Source organism: Panthera pardus, unplaced genomic scaffold (assembly GCF_024362965.1).
Source record: "Panthera pardus isolate Hobbes unplaced genomic scaffold, ASM2436296v1 HiC_scaffold_6, whole genome shotgun sequence".
Classification (NCBI taxonomy): Eukaryota; Metazoa; Chordata; class Mammalia; order Carnivora; family Felidae; genus Panthera; species Panthera pardus.
Window position 1 is genome coordinate 39,262,664 of NW_026526991.1, and position 25,140 is coordinate 39,287,803.

General features: G+C 35.8%; 1 protein-coding gene across 5 annotated transcripts in view; it reads right to left on the reverse strand.

The window, feature by feature from the left end:
- Positions 1 to 25,140, reverse strand: part of SYT1 (synaptotagmin 1) — a 543,967-nt gene that overhangs the window by 142,146 nt on the left and 376,681 nt on the right. For 4 of the 5 annotated variants that reach the window (XM_053894954.1, XM_019455190.2, XM_053894952.1 and 1 more), the window contains 4 exons: positions 16,876 to 17,060; positions 10,783 to 10,905; positions 6,386 to 6,553; positions 3,038 to 3,205 (listed from right to left, as the gene is read on the reverse strand). In XM_053894954.1, coding sequence (XP_053750929.1) covers positions 3,038 to 3,205; positions 6,386 to 6,553; positions 10,783 to 10,905; positions 16,876 to 17,060 — 644 coding nt within the window. The remainder of the gene's footprint in view (positions 1 to 3,037; positions 3,206 to 6,385; positions 6,554 to 10,782; positions 10,906 to 16,875; positions 17,061 to 25,140) is intronic. The other variant, XM_019455189.2, reaches the window with a different exon arrangement.

Genomic DNA, 25,140 nt, shown 5'->3' on the forward strand with positions numbered 1-25,140 from the left:
ATATCTTTAAAATTGTGAGAAGCAAAGTCAATCTGAGACTTCAATTTATTTACACAACTATAATTTCCTGCAGTTAATGGACAGTAGCATGAAAAACTAGAGCCTATATCAGTGAGAATAAGTAATTCTTCAGATGAAAAATGTAATTGGATCTTACTTCATTTATTATGAAACAGTTTATACCTGGTTCTAGTCATCCAGAGATAGGATGTAAACTAGACACCTGTTTTATGAGGCTGTTTATATCATGATAAAAGGAAAGAGCCACTCAACTGAAAACTGAAAATTACTATTCCCAAGTAGGTATCCAAGAGGAATGGCTCTAGAGTTTAAGAAGGTAGTTATAGAGTTACTTCCCATTAAAAACTCCAGGGACATTCAGTAAATAGAATGGTGGTGAGGAAAAGAAGAGAGAAGTAGATTTGGATATAGGGAAAAGGCTAGAACAAAGAGGGAGGTAAAAGCATGAAGTGAAAGAGAACCCAAACAAGATTGGCCAAGAAGAGAGAATGGGAGATCTCTTGCTTATTGAACATTTATCACATACCAGGCTCTGTATTAGGTATTTTACACTCTATCCTAGTCAGTCTGTAAGACAAAGGGTAGATAATGTTAAACCACTTTCTAAAGAAGAAAAAAACCTGAATTTTAGAGAGCTTAAGTGATGTGACCAAGTTCTCTGAGCTAGTGAATGGACTTGTCGGAAATGAAACCCAGGAGTGTTTGATCTTAAAGACGGGACTTTTTCCAGAAACCAGTCTCAGTGACAGTAAGCCAGGCAAAGATTGGTGTGAAGAAGGAGAATTAGACTGCACTGTATGCAATGAAAGCAGAAGCAGTGTCTACCCTTTTTACTTTCTTGAGTACCTACACAGTCCCAGAAATGTAGCAATTTACGGTAAATACTCAAATAGTATTTTTTTTTAAACGTTTATTTTTGAGACAGAGAGAGAGACAGAGGATGAACGGGGGAGGGGCAGAGAGAGGGGGAGACACAGAATTGGAAGCAGGCTCCAGGCTCTGAGCCATCAGCCCAGAGCCCGACGCGGGGCTCGAACTCACAGACCGCGAGATCGTGACCTGAGTGAAGTCGGACGCTTAACCGACTGAGCCACCCAGGCGCCCCTCAAATAGTATTTTTGAATGAGTTGGGCTACAAAGGTTTGAGATAGGGAGGGAAGACCTGGAAGAAGAGGAAAGAAATAGAAGACAGAGATAGGAGAGGGCAAGTAAGGGGGTGAGAAGAAAAAAAAAGTGTGATTCTTCTTGGACAGTCTATCTACTCTTAGATTCCAGAGTCAAACCTATCAGCTTACTGTTGACATTCAAACTCTGCCCACATTCAAAGAATTTTTGAGAAAGGAAAAAGTGCTTGATGGCTTACATTTTCTTAACTCAGGCACAAATACTTGCAGACTTTTCAGAAACCCAGTGAGGTATGAATCCCATACCACTTTATAGTTACCAGATGAAGGTGAGAAGTATGAACCATGCACTCTGGGCAGGTAGCCATTGTGAAGCATGAGTGGGTCATATTTTGATACTCAACTAACAAGCTAACGATTAACCAGTCAACTAATAAAACCTTTCAGTTAATAAATGTTTGTCATGGTCCCACTTTGCACCCCAGTTGCAAGGAATTTACAAAGGAAAACATTTTAATAAAACATAAAAATTCAATGAAACAGCTCATTACTTTGTTAAAAAATTAGAAACATGATCATATTATTTTCAGACAGATGTTGGATTTAACATTGATATTCACTCATAAAGAAGAACTACTTACAAAAATAACAAAATGTAAAAACTCAATATTATCCTCGGATGGGTTTTGAGTATCCACGGTGGGGCTAAATCTGTTTCAGTATCCAAGAGTCTAAGTTTGACTAACGCATTTGGTTAAGTTATGTATATTCTTTCCAAAAGGAAAGGAGAGCTTAACTCGGATAATTTTTATTCCTTTTTTACAGACAAATTTAGAGCACTAGTAAGATTCAATTTCAAAACAACAATCAACAAATCTGTTCTAAAACCTCACTAAGTTTCACTGGTCAGAGAAAACCATCGGCTGTGAGGATTCCAAGGTGATAGGCTTGATTGAATGTGTTGAAGACTTGGGCCACTCTTTTTGATCTCCTGGGTGGCCCCAAAGTGATCACGCCTTACAGAAGCCTAGGGATCCTGAATGATGGAGGCTGTTGGCAATCCCATGAGTGATTATAAACCCAAGGGATTGTCAGGATCCAAAAAATAGCTAGAAATTGACCTGCCTTAGGAATTCAGAGAAGCTAGAGTTGTTTGCCTTTGTGATATTGGCCTGTTGAGACATTTGCACAGAAAAACGCCAGTGCCAGGCAGGCATAGCATAATCAAATAGAATTGATTATTATGTAGTTTAAATGCACTAAAGATATTGAACTTCCTTTTAAATCACAGAAAAGTCCTGTGCTGTACTATTAAAACCGGGGAAAAAACAATGTGAAGAGTACTATAATAATGTGACTTATTTAAAAAATGGATTTAATATCAGCCTTTGTGAATTATATTTGATGTTCCACCCATCATGCTCTGATATCTGTAGAAGAAACAATGAACGGTCTGTGATATGCAGAAATAATCAAGGGAAAAGTGCTATTTTATTTCTGTTCAATAGCTACATAACCTATGTAGAAAATGCAAAATTATTGCAGAAAAATACAAAGAATGAGATGATTTTTCACTGTCCTTTTAAAAAAGTAGATGTGTACGTGTCTGGCATTTTGGGAGCTTTTCAGAAACAGATAGTGAGTATGTGTGTCTGTCCAGGGAATTATCTATAGACATGGTGCACGAATCTTTCTCTTTTCTTTCAAATGAGACCCAGAAGACCAATATACTTTGTAATGAGGTTATGCAATCCCTTAACCCTATTTTACCAGCTGTCAGCAGCTGGAGGCCCACGTTATCCTTTGTAGAGAGCATCTCTCAATAGGTTATTATGTCAACAGCAACTGGCGAGCACAGCTTGTCTGATTAGAAATGCTAATGTTTTCCTTACCTCTTCCTTCTCCGCACTTTGCAGGTCACGCCACTCCTCGGTTATGTGACCGAAATCCACTGTGTTCATGGGGACTTTAAATTCCCCAATGATGTCATGCTTGGAGAAACGATCGAAATCATATACAGCCATCACCAAGGTTTTGCCACCCAGTTCTGAGTATGGCACCTTAATAAAAAGAGATGAGGATAAAAATCTGGTCACAAATTTAAAATGTTACTTTTTATAGTGTTTAATTGTAATATATATGTTGGATAAGCAAAACAGGGAGGTAATGGTGCCTTTTAAAAATGAATTCATTTGAATCACTGCTTGAGGCTTAAACTGGGAGAAATGAGGGACTTACCATAGTCAGTTATTGCTTTATCCTAAAGTTCTAAAAGCTATTAGTATTATTGATTGACTAATAATTAGTATTATTGATATTGATTGATGACTATTAGTCATGCTATAAACACTTCAAGATTTCGCAGTGTTGGCACACAGTAGGCACTTAAATATGTATCGTTTGAATGATTAGTACCTCCTTCCGGTGGGAATTTGTTTAATACAAGAATAAACTAAGATGTATTGCACTTGACCATGTAGGTTTTACTTGTAGGATATTGTGTTATTGTTATGATCATTTATATTGTAAGAGTATAACTTAGGGTGGAAAACTTGCTTCCGAAGTCCCACTAAGTCTTTCAAGCCATTTGGATGCTCCAATTTAATGGAGCAGTGATTTATGAAAAAGATATGCTAGGAGTCAGAAAGGATTTAAATGAAATTCACAAGTTGCCTCGCTCCCTAAAACAATTTACAGATAGATAAGAACTGACTAGAAAATTGATGTTCTGAATATCAGAGATGCATTATAAAGATCTTGAGGTTCATTCTTAGGTATGACACTTGTTAGGATGAATGGTGGCAAAAGGCCAAGAGCTGATGGGTTCTCCAGCTGTTCAGATATATCTGGGACAGATGCTGTGGGCTGGGATTTTTACTGGTGACATTTTTAATATTCAGGGGAAGTAGTGCATTCTAAGGAAGCTACACTTCAGTAACTGGGTAGAAATGCCTAATTAAGAAATTGTTTGGACTTGTATTGAAGGTTTGATCAATTTTTGTCAGTACAAATGGTTGTCTGAGCTCCATCAAACATTTCTCAATGAGCTTTGCATATTAAGGGAAGGAGAAGGAAGCGTATTTGACCATATACGTATAGGAAATTTTAGTTTATCAAAAGTTTGGTTTTTTTCTCACTTATTTGTCATCTATTTAGCATCTGATTAAAATACTTTGACTAAAATGGAGGAACCATGCTTTTTCCATTTTAGAAGAAAACAAAAAACCCTGCAAAACAGCTGAATTTCAAAGGAAGAAATGAATTTTAGAGTAGGGGTAAATATTTCGTCTTATTTCTGAAATCACTCTGGATTTTTTTGTGATTCTACTGAAATAACAACAAAAAAAAAAAACACCTAGGCTTGGGGTCAGACAGACCCAGGCCTGGGTTTTCCCACTTTCCGGCTGAAGGGCCTGGAGCAAGCAAATACACCTCACACATTTCGCCTATCAAATAGTGTTAATACTAAGACCTACTTCACAGAGCAGTGAAGGCTGAATGAATACATGTTAGGTACAGTCGGCACTTACGTACTTATTATTTGAATGATTAGTAACTCCTTCAGGTGGGAGTTTGGAGGAAAAGAAGCATTTAGGTCAGGGCATGTCACGTTCATGTGAAGTGGATTTGAACTCAGTTTTAAAGCCTATTCTCTTTAAACTATTATGCTTCGGTTCTTCCATCATCTTGCCTGTTGGCATTTCAAGATGCATAATCTACAATGTCTCCCGGAGAAATTAACCAGTTCTCTTGAAACAACAGCATAGTTCTAAGTGTATCAAAATATATTACACTTTGGCTTTGTCAGCATTCTTGAAATAAAATAGAACCTGATGAAATTTTATAGGCAGTTAAAAATTTCAGTAATTAAACCTTTTGAAGCCACGGAAATTACTAATAAAATTTTAGAAATACATTTTTTTGAAATAATACACAGATAACTCAGACACCATAGTATTTCAAATAATTTAAGAAATCTTAAATTGTGGTCAGTAACTCCTGACCTAAATGAAAATTAATACATAGCCAAACAGAATGATTGTCATTACCACTTGCAATATTTTATTAGTTTTATCTTCATTCTATGCTTTGTGGTATATTGACCATAGTGATGAGCTACTCATAGGCTGAGTAGTTCCAGAATCTTTTTATTACTACTCTACATGAACTATCTGGGTATGAAAAAGTGTAGGTTTTAGATAAGATTACTGACAATACTTTGGAGATTTTTGTCACAAAATCTGAAATTTCAGAGTGAATACAAAGACATTGCTCTCTTACAAAACTGGAAACAAGGCTCGAGAAAATGACTCCTGCCCTTAGTTGCATCCATTTTATTTCGCACCATAGTATTTGCTTGCATGAGGCACATGCTATCGCTAAGGCTGGCTGATAGATGAGTGATGTTGAATCTACCTGCTGGCAAACTCACAGACCTTTCATTTTTCAGAAATGTATTATTTTAAGTAATGCATTTTACAATTTTTTCACATATTAAAGATAGTTACCAAAGAAGTGCTTTTATGCGTGACTTTAAGACATGAGCTACAGAGCTGTATATGTAGAGATGCCTGAGGCTTGCAGGGTACGTTTTCCTGTCAGTTATTTTATGGCCAGAATCTCTCTTTATTATTGTCAACTGAGGTGTCTCAGCAAGATTCAGAGCGCTAGGGAAGAGCCTAGAGTTAAAGGCAAATGCTAGAAATGCAGAAAAACAATAGGTTTGTATTCTTGTTAGTGATAGGTTCAGAATGGTCTTTAAGTGCTTAGATTGCCCCTGTACACACAGAATTCTGCAATGAGGGTAAAACCTATTTGTATCATTTAAACAGTGGAACACAGCTTACTTTATTCTGTGATTGTAACTTAATTTTGGGAACTTAGAGACTTAGGAAAATAACAATTTCATTGTTCTTTTGTCTTTATTCAAGAGAGGGGGAAATGTTCAAGTCTATTGGCTCACTTGATGTTGATTTTCCTTTTTTTGGTTGTGATTGACATCCCCATTTTACTCCAGTCTGTATTCTGTTCTGAGATGGCCAAGCTGAATCCTACTTTAACCAAATCTAAACACAGTGCAGAATCCTCACTGGAATGAAGATAAGAATTTTAAATATTCTGAATAGACTCATCCTTGAACCTCTGAATAAGTGGTCATGTGCATTTCTATGTATGTGTCAGGATGAGATGGTTCTTAAAACCACAGAGGAAAAGTTATTAGTAAGTACAAAAAAAAGTACCTTGAAAGTAAATTGCTCGTTGAAGACAGGATTAAGGGTCTTTCGGTGGACTTTTGTCTCAAATTTCTTCTTTTTATCGGGCAGCAGAAACACTTTAACATAGGGGTCAGACGTGCCTCCCATGTCTAAGGCAGGCAGCTCAGCAGCCTGGATAATCCCTACCAGCAGCTGGAAAGAGAGACAGAATAAAGCAAACACAAACATTGGTGGACATTTTAGAAAAGATTGTTCACGATATTGCATATTGTGATCTCTCTCCCTCTTCCTCTTTGCTTTTAATAAACTTTTATTTATTTCTCTTATGAATCTAAACCCAGAAGGCAAGTGAAGCAAGCCATATAGACTTCAGAAGCCCAATTATGACAGATGCAGGCTCTGGGAAGCCTGGTTTCAAACACAAAAGAGGCTTTTAAAAGGTTGCTGATTACAGTTAAATATGGAATTCATATTTGCAAAAGGGTTGCAATCAAATAACTTTCCAGTTGCTAAAAGCCCTTGTGCATTATTATTTTTTTTCCAGGGCATGATTTGTAAATGGAAATAAATTGTTAAACAATAACAAGTCTGTAATTATGAAGTAGGAAATTTTTATACTGAACTCAAAGCTTCAGACCAGCGCAGTAGAAATTTCTTAGAAATTGGGTAGCATTTTGGGGCGCCTGGGTGGCGCAGTCGGTTAAGCGTCTGACTTCAGCCGGGTCACGATCTCGCGGTCCGTGAGTTCGAGCCCCGCGTCGGGCTCTGGGCTGATGGCTCGGAGCCTGGAGCCTGTTTCCGATTCTGTGTCTCCCTCTCTCTCTGCCCCTCCCCCGTTCATGCTCTGTCTCTCTCTGTCCCAAAAATAAATTAAAAACGTTGAAAAAAAATTAAAAAAAAAAAAAAGAAATTGGGTAGCATTTTGAGATAAAAATAAGACGTGCAACTTTCTATCATATTTGACCTTTATTTGTATGCTGCCTACTTTTTATTTTAATTTACAGTAAAATGATCATTTATTCTGTTTAAATATAGGACATGGAGTCAAAGAATATAATCTCAGCTTCACATAAATGAAAGCAAGATTACAGATATGATTTTTAATGTTTTAAGTGACCAAGTTTCTGATTTTTTTTTCAAATGCAGAGATTTCTCCATGTCTTTTTTTCAGTGATAAATTCTTGTATTACTATGAATGGGAGTGTAGCTGGCATTGTTCATGTTTTTGCAAAGAGAATAAAAGGTGTGAGCGGATGATTCTAGAGGTGTTGTCATCAGACATTTTGTATCAACAGACTGGTTTAGACCCACATGGAAAACAAAAATAGACCCTTGTCCATAAATGCAATTACATTATGGCTTTATACATCAGGCCTGAAAATTTGAGTCTGACTTTTTAGCCAATTCACTTCCTTTAAAAAAAAAAAGTCACATTCATTTTCCGTAAAATTGACCCACTGTGTTGGTAAGGACACTTTGGCTAGTTGGCTCAGTTTTTAACTGGGACCCATACTCTGGATGATTGTTGTTTCCATTTTAGTGCTCAATATATTTGTGACAGCATCATACAACAGTAGCAATAAGAGTGCTGGATTGTACATATGCAAAACATAAACAGATGGTCAAAGAACAGCTAAAATAGACATCAGGTTATAAAGACATGATGAGTAAAGCAAATGGTTTGTCTCTTGGTTTGCCAAGTTGGTATTTGGAATTTGCCTTTAGATAGCAATGTGAATAAGCAAGATTCTGTTTTCTCCTCACTTTGTAAAAAAATTTTGATGTTTATTTATTTAGAGAGCGAGTGAGCCAGGGAGGGACAGAGAAAGAGGGAAATGAAATCTCAAGCAGGCTCTGCACTGGCAGCACAGAGCCCGATGCCGGGCTCGATCCTACGAACCGTGAGATCATGACTTGAGCCAAAATCAGGAGTCAGATGCTTAACTGACTGAGCCACTCAGGTACCCCTTCTCCTCACTTTTTGAAAGGAATTTTCTTTTGGGAAGGAATGCAGTTGTCCTATAACCTAAACTCTTTAAACCTAGGTGACTTACATTCTAAAGAGTTTTGGAAATTTTGTTGACAAGGGGTGGAGTTACTTCTTCCAACCCCCCTCTCTTCTGCTTGGAAGATAAATATCACATTTCTCTCTGCCATGAAAGCCTCTCATTTAGAGTACTTTACAGTTGTGCTTTAGTTTTTGTAAGCAAACATGTATATTTGATTATAGCTTAATATATAAAATTCCTCACACTATATTTCATGACTCATAGGATTCATTTTATAAATTAGATTAGCTGAGAACATTTGGAAAAAAAATCAACGTATACTAATTAAAAAATATTTCATCAGGTAGACTCTCCTAGACCTCAGAATGAAATACCTTTTTAACAATTTGATGTTTGCTAGAAAGGGAACAATAAAAGCACTCATTATATATAAGTAAGAAAAATTCTATTTTCTTAAAAATACTTTATAAAATGATACTTAAAGAATTTAAGCTGACTTAGAAGTTTCAAAATTATGACTAACCAGGATGAGATACCACTAGATTTCTACTGGGTAATATGAAAGTAGAATAAAGTATTAAAACATACTGGATACACATATAAAGGAAGGTTAAATTTCTGGAAAAAATGTTACATGTTAAGATAACATGTATTGACCTTCATCTTTGCCAGAATATGTAAATAATAGGAAGTTTTACTCTCAACCAACTCCTGATGATCAAATTTTGGTAGCTGGGATAAACATGACCACAAATTCCCTATTTTAATTAACTATAATTAACTATAAATTCCCTATTTTAATTAACTATTAACTATAGTATGCCTATAGATGTGTATAAATCCATACCTATAAACTTGTATCTGTAACCAAAATGCAGCTTTCTAGAACGTATTATGAAATGACTAGCCATGGCTGTAATGAAGCTGATCAAATAAACGTTTTTAGTATGATAGAGCATATCAATACATTCTTCATGAAGAACTCTCTAGAAATTTGGAAAGTGAAGACATTATTTAAATTGTCGATTTCTAAAAATAAATAAATAAATAAATAAATAAATAAATAAATAAATAAATATTCCTAGAATTCTTGCAACTGTGTAGAGCTCTCATAGTGTTACTGACTTTGGACTTCGGTGCTCAAAATTGAGCATTGGTATTTGTTCTATTTATTCATTCCTCATGAAACTGGAAATAACACAAGCTGTGTTAGTAGTAAATGTATTTATATTATCACTTTTTTTTCCTCTAAAAAGATGAGAGAAGCAAAACAACAGAGACAGTTAAAATTCTGCTTGTCAGATGTGGACACTGTCCTGAAGATTCTTAACAGCCTGATCTCTAATTCCGCTGACTCCACTAATTCTTATCTAGCTTTTGAATTTAACAATTCAGAAGATAAAGAGACATGGTCAATTTCATGTGTCCTAGAAGGTTTTTTTTTTTTTTTTTTTTTAAATGTAGGGATTTTTAACCTTTATCTTTGAGCTACCTCTATAACACGGTTACTAAAAGGTACCTAATACTATCATTTATCTAGGTGGCACTTCGTGGCTTTTTGAGAAATTGAAGCAGGCATGATTGTTATATTACTGTCTTCAGTTCCTTGTCAATTTTTGGGCAGAAGTCACAGGCACTAGAAACGAAGTTGCTGGTCTTTCTACTTTTCGAGAACGGTTAGCTTATGCATGCTAGGAATTTTACCTGGTATCATATTATATAAGGCATTTGTGCCTTTGAAATTCATGGAAGGCAATTAGTTTTTCATCTTGGATTCCTTATCACACAGTTACATTTTGTTTTATTGTTATTTTTTGAGAGAGGAGGGGGTGGGGTAGAGGGAGAGAGAGAATTGTAAGCAGATTCCACGCCCAGCATGGAGCCCAATGTGGGGCTTGATCTCCCAACTGTGAGTGAGATCATGACCTGAGCTGGAATCGAGAGCTGGATGCTTAACTGACTGAGCCACCCAGGTACCCCTACATTTTGTTTGAAAGCTTTGGTTGAATGGTGGTTTATTTCAATAGTTCCTCACCCTGTTTGGATCTAAATTCCATACATTCTAGGAGAGATTGTTCAAGCTCAGGCTGAGGGGCCAGTGGAGGTGACACTGTGGCTGGGAGCTGTCAGAATCAGACTGACTACTCCCAAGTTCATTTGTATTCTGCTTGCCTGCTGTAAGTGCCATAAGCAGATGTAATCGGTTGAATACTGTGAATTCTAATTACCAGAAGTTAAATTAGCAAGTAGGGGACGGCCTGTACTTCGATTTCATCCATAGCTTTGATAATTGCATTTTCCCCTCGCAGCAAACGAAATGTTTTAGGAAGTATCTTGCTTCAATTTCTACTTGGTAATTTCAGAAAATGTAATGGAATTAGAAGTCATTTCCTCCCCCCCCCCACCCCATACCTGGTTATTCTGGAAATCGTAATCCAGTGAATATTGAAGTTTCCCCAATTTCTCCTCTTCTTTGGGTTCTTCTTTTTCTTCCCCATCAGTCAGTCCGGTTTCAGCATCATCATCCTTCAGAGCCTATGAGTAGGGAATGGATTATATGTGAGCTCAAGTGAATTCATGGAAACCCATATTCACCTGGGCCTGCGGTTATACTTCCAAGCTGTTAGAAGCAAAAGCACAAAGATGCTGGAAATCCGTTTGTCTGACACACATTCACATTTGCTGCTTAGATAACTTTTAAAATTCCACTTGTGCACGGAATTTTTTTCCCCCAACCAGCAAGCAACATGGAAGCAATGGAAGAAGCCCCTCAGAATATTGCAAGCAAAAAATGTAAAGTCGTTGCAAAGAAAATGTCAACTTGGTATCATGTTTGGCTTTGATAAAACTGCTTCTTTCAGAGGTATGATAAACATGCTATTAACCAGGCCAGGTTTCACATTCATGTAGTTTAAAGAGATCGAAGCATCATGTAAAACATCATCGTTACATGCAGTGGAGTACTTGTATGAAATGCGTGGCCTTTTCTTGCCTTTTTTCCTATGAGAAAGGTAGCCGAGTAAGTGATTCTCCAAGACTTTTAATTTCCTATGTTTCACGTGTACGTTTCTAATGCTTATGGAAACAGTGGAGATAACATGCCACCAGCAAATGCATGTTTAGAGAAAAATCTATGCCATGTCTGGTTTCAGTTTACCATTTCATTTTTATAACAGCTCCACAGAAAGCTAGGCTGAATTAAATTGATTTATGGGTCTGTGTTATATTAAAAAAAATGAAAGCAGTTATGTTTGCCATTTTGTCAAACTGAAATCAGTATAAACATTTATTTTGCATTAGTGAGCAAAAATCATGGTACTGAACTCTCAAAACCCAGTTTGGACCAACTGAATATTCTTGATAACCTAAAACTGAAGTGTAATGTAAATTGAAATACTAGAAAGCTCATTATTTGATAAAATACATTCAGATGCTCCTCTCTTTTGAAAATGTGTATTTTCCCATTAAGCACAATAGTTGTGCTGAAAAAAAAGAAGTTATAGAGGTAAATATTAGGACTTTTTTTTTTTTTTAGGGATATGGATTCTTCTTGCCTTACAGAATTAGAAAAAAATAATTTAAAAAACTTCACATAGTTATTCAGAATTGAAAAGTGATAAAATTACATTTCCCTGACTACTAGTGAGGTTGAAAATTTTTAAAATCTTTAACCGTTTGTATTTTTTCTTCTGGGGACTACTTGTATATATCCTTCGCTAAATTTGCTAGCATTTTGTTCTGCTCTTACTAATTTCTAGAAACTCTGTATTTTACTGGTTTCAACTTTTCTGTGGGTGGGTGTGTATATATATATATATGTATATATAAATATATGTGTATATATATATATATATATATATATATATATATATATATATATATATACATACACACCCACCCACACACACACATATATTTACTATATATATAGTAAATATTCTTCCCTAGTGTTTGGTTATGGCATTTTCGTTGCTGTGTGTGTGTGATAGATTGCTTTATATCTATGACAAGGTAAAGGAATCTTAACTCTTGTTATCGATTTAGATCGGAGAATCCTCGTAGAACTCAAATTCCAGAAGCATACCCAGATTTCAGAAAGGCATGAGTCGTCAAACTACAGCTCCATTACCCAACCTCTCCCCACCTTCCAGATTGTATGATCTTTCTTCTCTGTTAAGAGAAAGCTTTACTATTAACTCATCCACTTATACAGAGGCTCTCTGCTTCAAAAAGGCACTGAATTGATAAGATTGTCCATTTTGGCTCTTTTCACTAACTCCAATTCGATCCTAAAAAAAAAAAAAAAAAAAAAAAAGTGGAGATGTGGTGGCATCATATCAGTAGAACTCATTTGGGTGGGAGGATCATATAGAGTTGAGCTGTAGTTAGAGGTGCCTCCCCTACTCTGTGCTTCTGGAAAATTTTCAGGAGCCTACAATGAGTTGAGAAAATTGAATATTACTGTTATTATGTCTGGGTAGAAACTTTCACAAATCTGGTTAGCCATACATCATTTCATTTGGAAAGTTCATACTTAGATGTTTTCCTGACTGGTAAAATGTTGATGTACTTACTGATAGTCAAAGGCAGGAAACAATTAATGTAATTACTTAAAAACTTAATCTTTCAACTTGGGTGGGGGAAAAGTCATTAAAGGGAACATAGTAGCAAAGTGACCAGAAAAGACTACTGAGTTTAATTAATTAGAGGAACTGAGGCCCTTTCAAAACCTTGGCTGCATGTTAAGTCTTTAACACTCTAATCAATGTGCCTAGAAAATGACAGCTTAGGTAAATTGCCTCCCTGTAAGATTTTTAGTTTTTAAAAAGAATAGCAAACTATTTAATGCATATTTCTGTCTGAAAAATCTACACGTTACTCTATGATTATCAAAAAACTCATGGATTAAAATACTTTCTCAAAAGTCTCTTTCAGAACTGACAATTTACATATCATGTTTCAGCCGAGTGCAATTTGAGATAGCGGAGATATTAAATCTCCTTCTTCCTAAGTGGTTTTTGCCCTAATAAAAGGTGCAGGACCATCTCTGCGATTATTCTGCATGAAATAGGGCTAAATTTTTGATAATTTCTCCGTGTCACTGTTCATCACCGAAATGATTAAGTCTATTCTTGTCCTGAGGGCTGAGCTCAAGCAGGACATCTTCTGTACCATCACATTAAACTCAGATTTATTAAATCAGTAGCTATTATAATATCTCAAGAGCAATACCCCTCCACTCCCTACCCCCAACAAAATGCAGAGGAAAAAGCTTGTAAACCCAGCAGTTTTGATGATTTGCTAAATTGCAGTAGTGAAAGGTATCTTAGGAATATCAGATCTTATTTAAAATTTCAAAGATTTGGTGTACATGCTTCTGGCTTGCTTCGACATTCAAAAAGTGCTTAATTTACAAATCATTAGAAAGAGAAGTTATTCTAAGTTAAATTGTTCAGATTTGGATTTGATAAGGCACACTTAAAAAGTAGCACAAGGGACTGGATTTTCTTTCCATGCCCATCAGTTAAAAACTTGAGCTTTCTAATACTGTTGTATTTAATCAGTTAGGAATGGTTGAAATGAGAACCCTTTATCTTAAGAAAAAGAAATCAATTTAGTTCAGCCTCTTGATGTGTGTCAGAATGGTACACCCTGAGCCGTGGAGCCCCAGCGGCCAGGCCACTAAATGTATCCGAGCGTTGACTAGGGGTTTCTAAAGAGCAGAGGAAACCTACCGCAAGGGACAGTCCAGAACAGTCATGAGACATAACACAGATAAGGAGGACATAGAAGGAAGAAATAAAAATTAAAATATCCACACACATTAGTGAAAACCATGGAGAAATGACCATTCCAGACCTATGACTTTGCAAGTTGGTATTGCCTCTCTGCATTTTCAGTGTTGTCAAGCTTTAAGGAATTAAAAAAAAAAAAAAAAAAAAAAAGTCTCACTCTGTATAAACACATTATTACCAGTTAGTTTGTTGTCATTGCGGGATTTAAAGATTCGTAGTTGGTTGTGAAATTTTAACATGGAGACGGATAGCCATGAGCATGGAAATTTGAATTTCTGTTCATTCCTACACAGATTGAAATGGTAAAAAACTTACTGGTGGCCCTGGAGCCCATGTATCTTAAAAAATCCTATATAAAATGCTTCTTGCATCTGTTCTGTTTGTAAATGAGAGTCATAGACTGTACTTGTTTTTCCCATTTTCACATAAATATTACGTTTAAAATATTCTGAAAATGTAATTATTTAAGAATAATTTTCTTAAGTTTTTTTTTTTGTTAAATTTTTCTTTAAGTTTCCTGTTTATACTATTTTGAATTTGGATGACTGACATTTGACATACATCCTAAAACTGTACATTCTATTTTGCTTCATCATCCTTCCTCCTAAAAAATAGAACGCATTATTAACTACTGTTGCCTGTCTTAAAAAGAACCTTAAGCTACTGTTACACAACTGGGTCTCTTTTTATCTGTCCAAATTGTATTTCATTCTGTACACTTAGTTATTCATAAAATAAGAGCTCCAAAAACCTGTATGGACAAAGTAATCCCTTGAAAGGATGAGATCTTTTTGAGTGGTTGAAATCTTGACTACTTTGTTGTAATAGTAGATTATTATAAACTATCACTGACTTCCTACTAGTATTCCTTTTTTACTTTTTTCTCTTCCCCTTCCATCCAAAGGAATGGGTGACCCATGAAAAATGAACCACTATCAATTTTCTGTATTTAGCATTTTGAGATCTTGGTCATTTATCCAGGTCATAACAGGGGTAATAAACACCACTACTATACTATAAATTACAATCTTACATCATACATAACAAATTCCACAAAGAAAAATACAAATTTCTTATGTGATAAAAAAATGCTACAGTTACAATTTAACATTATTTGGTGCTTTTGTTAATTCTAGGATTTGGGAAAATGACATTTGACTTGTAGTTGTGAAAATGATAGGGCTGTATTTTCGTGTTGTTTCATAGACACAGCTGAAATTCACCTACACATTATTCAGTCCATGTCTGTATAGCACACTGTTTCTATGCTAATCTCACAATACATTGTTTAAAGAAATCTCTATCAAGTTCTGCTTGTTATAGAAAATGTTGAAATAAAGCAAGACATGTTTTCAAATTTCAGTTTCTATGTAGCAAATGAACTACAGAGAAAAATCTTTATTAGACCTCTGTGGTTGAATGTGGGTGCATGGACTTCTGTGGCTGTGATTAGAAACATTCAGAAAAATGTAAATCTTGTTGTTTTGTGCTCAGGACAAAGCTCTCTGAGCAGGAGTACAGGTGCTCCATCGATTCTATAGCTCTGAAACCAAACACAAGTTCAGTGAGTGCAAAAGAGCCTTTGCGAAATTGTCAATAGACATTACAGTCTTTGAAAAAAAGTGTTTAAAACTCAAGGTGGGGAGTGGGGTTGATGCCCTGAGTGTATGTTTAAGTAGGAAACTCAAATGTACTAGAAATGCCCTCCTTGACTAAATTGTTCTTAATGAGATTCACCTATATAAGAGTTCAATTAATAGTAATTAATACTATGTAAAGAATTTTAAAAACTGTCTATCTGTTGCTATTTGGGAATAAATAGAACTTTTCAATTATTTGAAGGAAAACAAAGGTAATTGAGAATGTTATTTCTATGAAAAAGCTCTACATTTACATTTTTAATATGAATTAAGTGTTTGTTTTAGAGATAAACACTATGAATATGATTCCAAAAAATAATGAAGAGGCCTTTAATTTTAATTATTAATAGTAAACTTTATTCTGAACCAAATCATCCAGTTAATTTAGTAAATGTAGACAACACTGTAAAGAACATCCAAAGACTTGGGAAGATAACCCAGCTGGATGGATTTTATAATCTGTGTTATGGTTTAATTGTCCCTAACTTAATGAAACAAGAATTTTGCCTTAAAATTATACCTTGTTCTTTAGGACTAGCTAATAGTCCTCTCCCTTTACCTGGTTAATTCACTATTCCTGAGCATTAATTATTGAGATATATGGATATGTAGAAATGGTAATTTTCATCAAGTATGATCAGTAGCCATAAGTCTCAGTTACTTAACAGAGATTATGAACAGTGATGTTAGAAGGGCGCCTTGCCCAAGAGGGGGAACATTCAGATACCCTTTATTCTGTTTCTCTAACTCTAAATGCAATTAAGACTGGCTGAACAGATGTAGTCAAAATATTCAGGCATCATTCCAGTATGCTGGACCTGTCAAGATGGCCCTGATGGTCATGGATGCCCTTTTCTGGTTCATATGCTTAAGAGACTGGAAAACCCTACCAAATGTTTTCATTGCACTTTGGGATGTTCAGTGGTGACTGAAAGGATTGCAAAGCATTTCTACAGCAGTGACATCTGTCCAGAATTTGTTGATATCTATGCTTATCTGGCATAAAACAATAAACCATTTATTAACTGTCAATGCAGTCATCTAAGAAGTAATGTGGAAGAATACGTTACCTGATCTTTCATGGTCTTCCCTAAGTCTTTCACATCTTTCATGTTAATGGCATTCTTGCCTCCCTTTTCTTTTCCCTTCTTCTTGTTTTTCTTTTTGAACAAACATTTCTTACAGATACAAAAGCAGCAGGTCAGGACTAAAAGGACGGCGACTATGGCTATGGCAATTAAGGCCCACGGTGGCACTGAAAGAGGAAAATAGGCAGAGAGCATTAGTAATAAACATTACATATGCAAAGTCTTTTAACTCATGGGCTACAAAGATATTCACTGATTAATTTGCATCTATTGAGTGCTCCAGGCACACTGTTCTGTGCTATGTTACCCGTGTTTCCTCTGGCAGGATGATGGTTTCTATTGTTTCCAATTCACCCTTCCCCACAGGTTCAATATTCTTTCCTCCAAGTTAGAGTTCCATGAATCCATTCCTTCCTTCATTCAGAGCACAGCTCTGGAGTTTGGCCTTTGAGTTTAAATACTGGTTCCACCATTTATTAGCTGTGTGACCTTGAGCAAGTTACCTAACTTCCCTTTGCCCTCCGTCTTCTCACCTCTAAAGCAGAGGTAAATTGGTAGGTATCATAGACTTTTTGAAGATTAAAATAAGATGTATTTCATGGCACATGGTAAATTCTTAATACATATTAGCTGCTGTTACTCATCTATTACATACTAGAGGTTCTATGAATATGTTTTGGGCATAATGGGAGGGACAGACGTCAATCAAATAACCAGAGAAAATAAATGACATAATGATAATAAAGGTTAGGAAGAAGTACTTGGTGCTCTGCAAGTTACCTACTCTAAAAGTAGGACATTGGCCTGTTCAAGGTCTCCAGAGGCAGGGCAGAGTGTATGTGTTCAACAGCTCTAAAACCAGGCACTGATTCGGGCTTGGCCACTTTCAGGCTGTGTGACTCTGGCTAGATGGTGTAACTGTTCTAAGTTAGTTTCCTTCACGATAAAGTGAAGATAGCAGTGGTACCCATTTCATCTCCTTTGAAAATTAAGGGAGTTAATATACTAAAAAATTTAGAGTGGCATCCAGCATATAGCAGGAACTCATTGGCTATTTTTAAGGCATGGGGCTAAATATTATGGGTAACACAGAACACTCAGAGTATATGTGGGACATAAAATACGCACACTAATAAATACACATTGAAAAACGTAGAGTTCAGTGGCTATACCGGGGAGAATCGAGAGGAAGAAGAGGTGATTTTTAGGTAAGAAGAGAGGCTTCAGGTTTAAAGGCTTTTTTTAAAATAATAAAGCATATATAAATAAGTATACTCAAACACATAAACATTTTTCTATTACAATTGTCCATCTACTAAAAGTCAATCCATTTTCTTATTTGGCATATCGTATACTGTGTGCATATATTAAAAAAAACAAACTCTTGTGGAAATGTTTAAGATTTCATTTTGCCTGGAAAGGAATTATTCAATTATTGAGATTGATCAGAAGAAATAATTAGATTTGCCTGTTGTAATTAAGAAAAGACACTGGACATTGAAATGGTAAGAAGAAGTACTATTTTCTTCCACCTACATAAACATCATTAGTATCAGTGATTGCTGAATACAAGTCAGGAATGCTTTGATAAAGTAAAAGCACTTAAAAATTAACCTCTTCAAAAAACTGAGAAAACCCACTCTTAGCTGTCCTCCTGTGTTTAGCTTTATAATGTAGAATACTTACCATGCATATTATTATTCTAGCTTACGATTGGCTGATAAATGTTAGCCTATATAAAAGCACAACTTCTGAAATTGTGTTTTTAGCCAAAGAAATATTTGAAAGTTATGTATAAGCCAACACCAAATGACATGTTTTATGTTCTGTAATCTCATTAAACAATCATATTTTTAAAAATGTAAATGAAACTTATGTAACCAATGATATCATTCATAACACCTCATTTAAAACCTTCTGCCTCTTTTGATCTAGTTAAAACCCTGCCATGCATGAACAAAAGAGTCTACATATTCATTGCAGGCAAGACAGTATTAATAATGACCCTTCATTTTGAGCCTCGTAAATTATTCTTCTAGTCGGACTTGTATGATAGTCTCTCAGAGAGCTACATAAAAGTCTCTTAAATTACAGAGATCACTTGACAACTTCACAAAAAGAAAATAGACAGTGAAAGCATGGGGGCATTATTTAATCAAAAGGAATTAAAGAAATAGGAACATAGGATTATAGGAGGAAATCTTACATACTGCAACCTGAAGGTAAATTATAACCACTGAGAAAATCTTATTTTGTGATTTTTATTTCTTAAAGTCCATACTCTAGGTTGGATCTTCTGAGTAGCTTAATTTTAACTTGGAATATTCTATATTGAATATATGAAATCAACAGGATTTGTCTCACAAGTTACCAGCACCTTGAGATAGAATTTAAAAACCTGAAGGGTATCATTTTGTGTACCCATATGAAAACCTGACTGAATAGATACTTGGAATATAAACCACCATTTATAATTAAATTCAGTTATTTGAATTGAATTACCACCTTAAATGCTCCTGTGGAGAACAGCCAAATATTTGGAATTTGGGAAGTTTAGTAAGAAACACCATCTATAGGATTATTCATTAGTAGTATTTATAGAAATGTTTGAATATTAGTGAAAAAATCTCATGAAATGTATTTTATATTAGGCTAAAAATTGAAAACTAAATATGGGCTAGCAACTGCTACAATTTTATATGTTATCTCAATATTCATAGCAGGTTTATTCATTATCCCTTTAATTGTATACAGGAAAAACTGTATAAAGAGGAAAAAATATAGATCTAATAGTTTGAGAAATTCAAAATATCTTTACATTAGTAGGTCCAATAGTTTGAAAAGTTCAAAATATCTTTAGTAGGTAAAAAAAATGTACATATCTTAAATGTATACAAAGGAAAAATCTTTAGCTTTGAAACCTTTTTAATAAAACATTTTATATTAAAAAAGTGAAAATAAATGATAGCATAAGATGCTGCCAAGTGTGATTTCCATAATAAAGTATAGCTTCAACAAAAAATGGGCTCAGAAAAATACTGCTATTGGCAGAAAGCTATTAGCTTATTATTATTGCTACCCAACTATCATTAAATGGAATTTCATAACAAGAATTTTAACATTTAACTTAAAGACCTTTCAGCAGAAAATAATAGACTAGTGTAGAAGTTTTCCATTAGAAATGTGATTTTCATTTTCCAGTTAATGAATTAATCGCACATTATTTAACCCAAAGGTAAACTGATGCATAAGAATTAAGTCAAAGTCAATTTTAAACTGCTTCTGGTGTTTTAACTTAGACTTTGTGATAGGAAGAATTATGTTTCTTCTGAAATGTCCACATGATATTCTCTGGGACCTGTGAATATGTTACCTTACAATGGCAAAATGACTTCACATAGATGATTTAGGATCTTGAGATGGGGAGATTACTCTGGGTTACATCCAGATAGAACTGATGCCATTACTAGAGTCCTTATAAGTCAAAGAGGCAGATAGGAATTTCAGAATCAGAAAGTGGAAGATTCTGTGCTTTTGACGATGGAGAAAGGGACCATGAACCAAGGAGTGTCCTCTAGAAGCTGGAAAAGACAAGGAAATGCATTCTCCCATACAGTTTTAAGAAGGAATCTATTCATACAACCATTATGGAAAAGAGTATGGAGATTCCTAAAAAAATAAAAAAAAATACAACTACCATATGATCTAGCAATCCCATTCTAGGTATATATCTCAAGGAAATAAAAAATTACTATTTTGAAGTGGTATATGCACCTTTATGTTCACTGTAGTATTATTGTTCATAATAGCCAAGATGAAGAAACTGATCCTGGGTGGCTCAGTCAGTTAAGAGACCAACTCTTGATGTTGGCTCAGGTCATGTTCTCACTGTTTGTGGGATGGAGCCCCACATTGGGCTCTGTGCTGACATCACGGAGCCCGCTTGGGATTCTCTCTCTTCCTTGTTCTCTGCCCCTCCCCCACTTGTGCTTGCGCTCTCTCTCACTCTCTCAAAATAAATATATCTAAAAAAAACAACAACAACCTAAGGGTCCATTAATGGATGAAGGGATAAAGAAAATGTAATATATATGTATGTTACACACACACACACACACACACATACACATGTACATATACATACACACATACACAATTGGAGTATTCTTTGGCCATAAAAAGAAAGAAATCCTGCAATTTGTGGCAACATGGATGGCTCCTCAGGGCATTATGCTGAGTGAGATAAGTCAGTGATAGAAGTTGTACAGACAAGCCCTGTATGATCATGATTAAATGCAAAACATAAAAGTGGAGAACTCCAGGAAAGAGAGTAGAATGGTGGTTATCAGGGACTGGGGGTTGGGATAAATGGGAAGATGTAAGTCAAAGGGTACAAACTTTTAATCAGAAGATGAATAAGTTTTGGGGATGTCATGTATAGCACAGTGACTACAGTTAACAATAATGTATTGTGTAGTTGAAATTTGCTGAAAGAGTAAATCTTGTGTTCTTACCACACATGCTTAATCATGTGAGGTAATAGCTATATTGATGAGCCCTATTGTAATTATTTCAAAATATGTTTATCAAGTCATTCCAATGTACATTTTAAATTTAGACAATGTTATTTGTTAATTCTATGTCAAAGTTGGGGATTAGAAAAGGAATCATCACTTCTGACAGTTTGATTTTAGCTTGGTGAAACCTATTTTGGACTTCTGACCTCCAGAACTAGAAAATAAGAAATGTGTGTAGTTTTACATCTGTGGAATTCATCATAGCAGGGATAGAAAACTCGAGATACAAAGCAGACCTCAAGAGATCGGTGGTATGCAGCACACAGATGATCATACAATTGGAATATTACTGTGGACTATTGCTATATTTTCTGTGATCTTCTGATTTACCCCCTTTGTCTCTTCTGCAACCATTCTCATGACACTAACATTGTACCCAAGATAAGCAATGGCTTTCTTGTGGCCAAACGCAAGCAACATTGTCTGTGGTATGAGATCTTGATCATAAATTCCTTTTTGAAATGTCCTTCTGCTTTTGTTTCTATTGCCCTTACCTTCTTGCATGGGTCTGACATTTTCCCCCTTTCCTTTCCCATTCCCATGTCTTTAAATGGAGTTGTTATTCAAAGTTCTTAGCCCCTTGATCACCTTCACATGGACTCACTGTTGAGCCCATTCTTTCCCATGTCTTAAACTTTTACATCAGTTATTCCATTCTGTCCCCTCTTGTATATGCTGGGACTGTGTTTCCCACTGCCTCTAGACTGTTTCTTCTAGATGAATCTGTCGTCTTCTCAAACCAGTTCCCCAAGCTAGCTCTATGGGTCCTCTGAGTGCTTCAATTATTGCCGACCTCTTGACATGGGAACCATGTGGAAAATTTTATCCCAAGTCTGATTGCGTGGAAAGTGGTGCCATTTCTTCAGTATGCTTTATGCTTCTTTTACATCTATTTCTACTTGTAAAGTAGCGGCCTGATGTTACCCCCATGTGACTGAGTCACCCATTGTTCTTTGTTCAGTTCTACCCCTGTATCTTTCTCAAGTATATTCCTCCTTTCTTGAAATGTTATTCTTCTTCTTCAGTCATTTAAGTGATTTCTGTATCTCAAGGTTCAGCAAAAGTGCCAGTGTTGACAGATTTTTAAATAAAGATACTAAGTATATTTTCTAAAATTTCCCCTCCAACCCAATAAGAAATACTATGTGGTGGAATACATTGGGTGGTTTGTATTAGGCTAGTAAAAAAAAGGCACATTATTTAAAAATAAAAAAGAATCCAAATCTATACAAAGATATCAAAGGTATTTTAATATGCCCCCTTTCTACACCTGAAATTCACTTCTTAGTAACTCAAAACTCAGCTCTTTGTGGATTATTTATGAACTGAAGTCCTGGTATTTAATGAAAACACAATAAAAATAATTTAGAACGACTTAGAAGTAAATTTGCATTAGCAGGTCTTCTTTTGGGGGAGACAAAAACCCAAGCAACCATTTCCCCTTATCAAGAGAGGTCATTCTTTCATGAGAAGTTGGCATAAGTTAAGCAGTCTAAAAAAGTAAGTATTAAAAAAAAGTTTGTTTTAATGTTTATTAATTTTTTGAGAGACAGAGCATGAGTGGGGGAGGGGCAGAGAGAGAGGGAGACACAGAATCCGAAGTAGGCTCCAGGCTCTCAACTGACAGTACAGAGCCTGACGCGGGGCTCAAACTCACAAACCACGAGATCATGACCTGAGCCTAGGTCGGATACTTAACTGACTGAGCCACCCAGGCACCCCTAAAACAGTTTTGAATCAAACACATATTTATTGAACATCTACTTGCCTGGCATTTTTTACAGGGCTATAATACAGTCCCAAGTATGAAGCTTTCTATTTATTTCCTATGTGATAAAAACTAGGTCTTATTTACTTTTTTAAAAGAAGTAAAATTCTTATATTTGCCAAACTTGGTACTTAGAGCATAATATGGTGTTTTCAGATAGAAGCTACGTGGCTTGATGTGCTGTTGTGTACAAATTTAGCGCTCTAGGGGGACATTTATTGATGAAAGCAACTAGGTAAAGAGTCTTTCTACAATAAAAATGTTATTCTCAGATTGAAAAACATCATTTTCCCCGCTAGGGGGTTTTGGCACTAAACAAATTTGTAAAAATTATTTACTTAAGGGGCTCTCAACTTTTTTTTTTTAAGGTAGACACTCCAGACTTCCTGATCTTTCATAGAACATTGTGAAATAAAAGATGACACTGTCACAGAGAACAAGGGTATTGCAGAGGGTACTTTTATGAGAGGGAAAATCTTACTGTTACTGAATAGTAGCCTTGGCTATCTAGTTTATGCCTCCAAATCCAAAGTCTGCTCATCAGACTCATGTTGTACCTCAGTCCTAAGAATGAACAGTTAAGGAGAGAAGCTTTGTAAAATTAACACAAAATGCTCTATGACCAAGAGAAGTCCTACTCTAGATTTCCTGATTCTGAGCTCTCACTTCTAAATAGATGGTTGTTTTGTTTTGTTTTGCATTCTCTACAATGCCAAACTCAGTCCTATCAGCTTAGTGCTCTGTAAATGTTAGGTGGCTTGAAAGAAACCCACGAAGCCATGCTCTTGAGCTCAAGTACAAGTAGAGTGGATGGTCAGTGAGGTACAGCACTCTCTTATATGTGTTTTCCTTAGGTCGGCTCCTCAGTCTTGTGTTCTTAGATCTGATTCTCTCCTCCCACAGTCCCAGTTAGTCAGCTACTGCCGTCTCGTAGGTTGGCAACCTTCTGGTGGATTTACTCACTGGGTTTTTTGATAACATCTGGGGCAAACCTCACTGGTTTTTGTTTTTGTTTGTTTTTTGTATTTCTGCCTTGATTTCACTTTCAATGGCAGCTCTGCATGATCTATTCATTCCATTCCCATTCATCATATTAAGAAACCATCTAAAATCCGTATCTCTTTCACAAGATGAGCTGCATTTTCTCCTTGAGAAATGTAAGCTTGTACGTTTACCACAGTGCTAGTTATTTCAGCTGAGAGCTTCAAGATGATACAGGTAATACCGTTGCCATGGCCACTACAAAAATTCAGCAAGAACTTCAGACATGTTCTACCTTTGACGTATCTGTTTTGTCATGAGGGCCTCATCACTGCACTAATGCCTGTGTAATTCATCTTATGAATAACTTACATATTTCTTCGTTCTTACATTCACTGAAGCTTTTTGCCAACTTCCAGGTTTACTCCAAACAATCCATCTTTCTAGAGTATCAGACATTGATGCAAGATGCAGGATTGAATATTAAGATAATTTACTGTTGAACAGTAAGAAAAATAATCTGTTTCAAAGCTTTGCTTTTAGACTGTTTATGAACAATTTTATTTCTGAGAGAGAGAGAGAGAGCGAGAGAGCAGGAGAGAGAGAGAGGGTGAGAGGAAGACGCAGAATCCAAAGCAGGCTCCAGGCTCTGAGCTGTCAGCACAGAGCCCGATGTGGGGCTCGAACCCGCAGACTGTGAGATCATGACCTGGGCCCAATTTAGACACTTAACCGACTGACCCACCCAGGTGCCCCTGTTTGTGAATAATTTTAAACGTACAAGGATAACTTTTCAAAAATCGGCAAAAAGCCGAAATAAGCCTCGGATTTTAAAGCTTTTTCTAAATTACAGAATGCAAATAGAACTTAAAAAAGAAAAAGCACTGGAACTATGTGGATTAATACATTCATTAACCATCT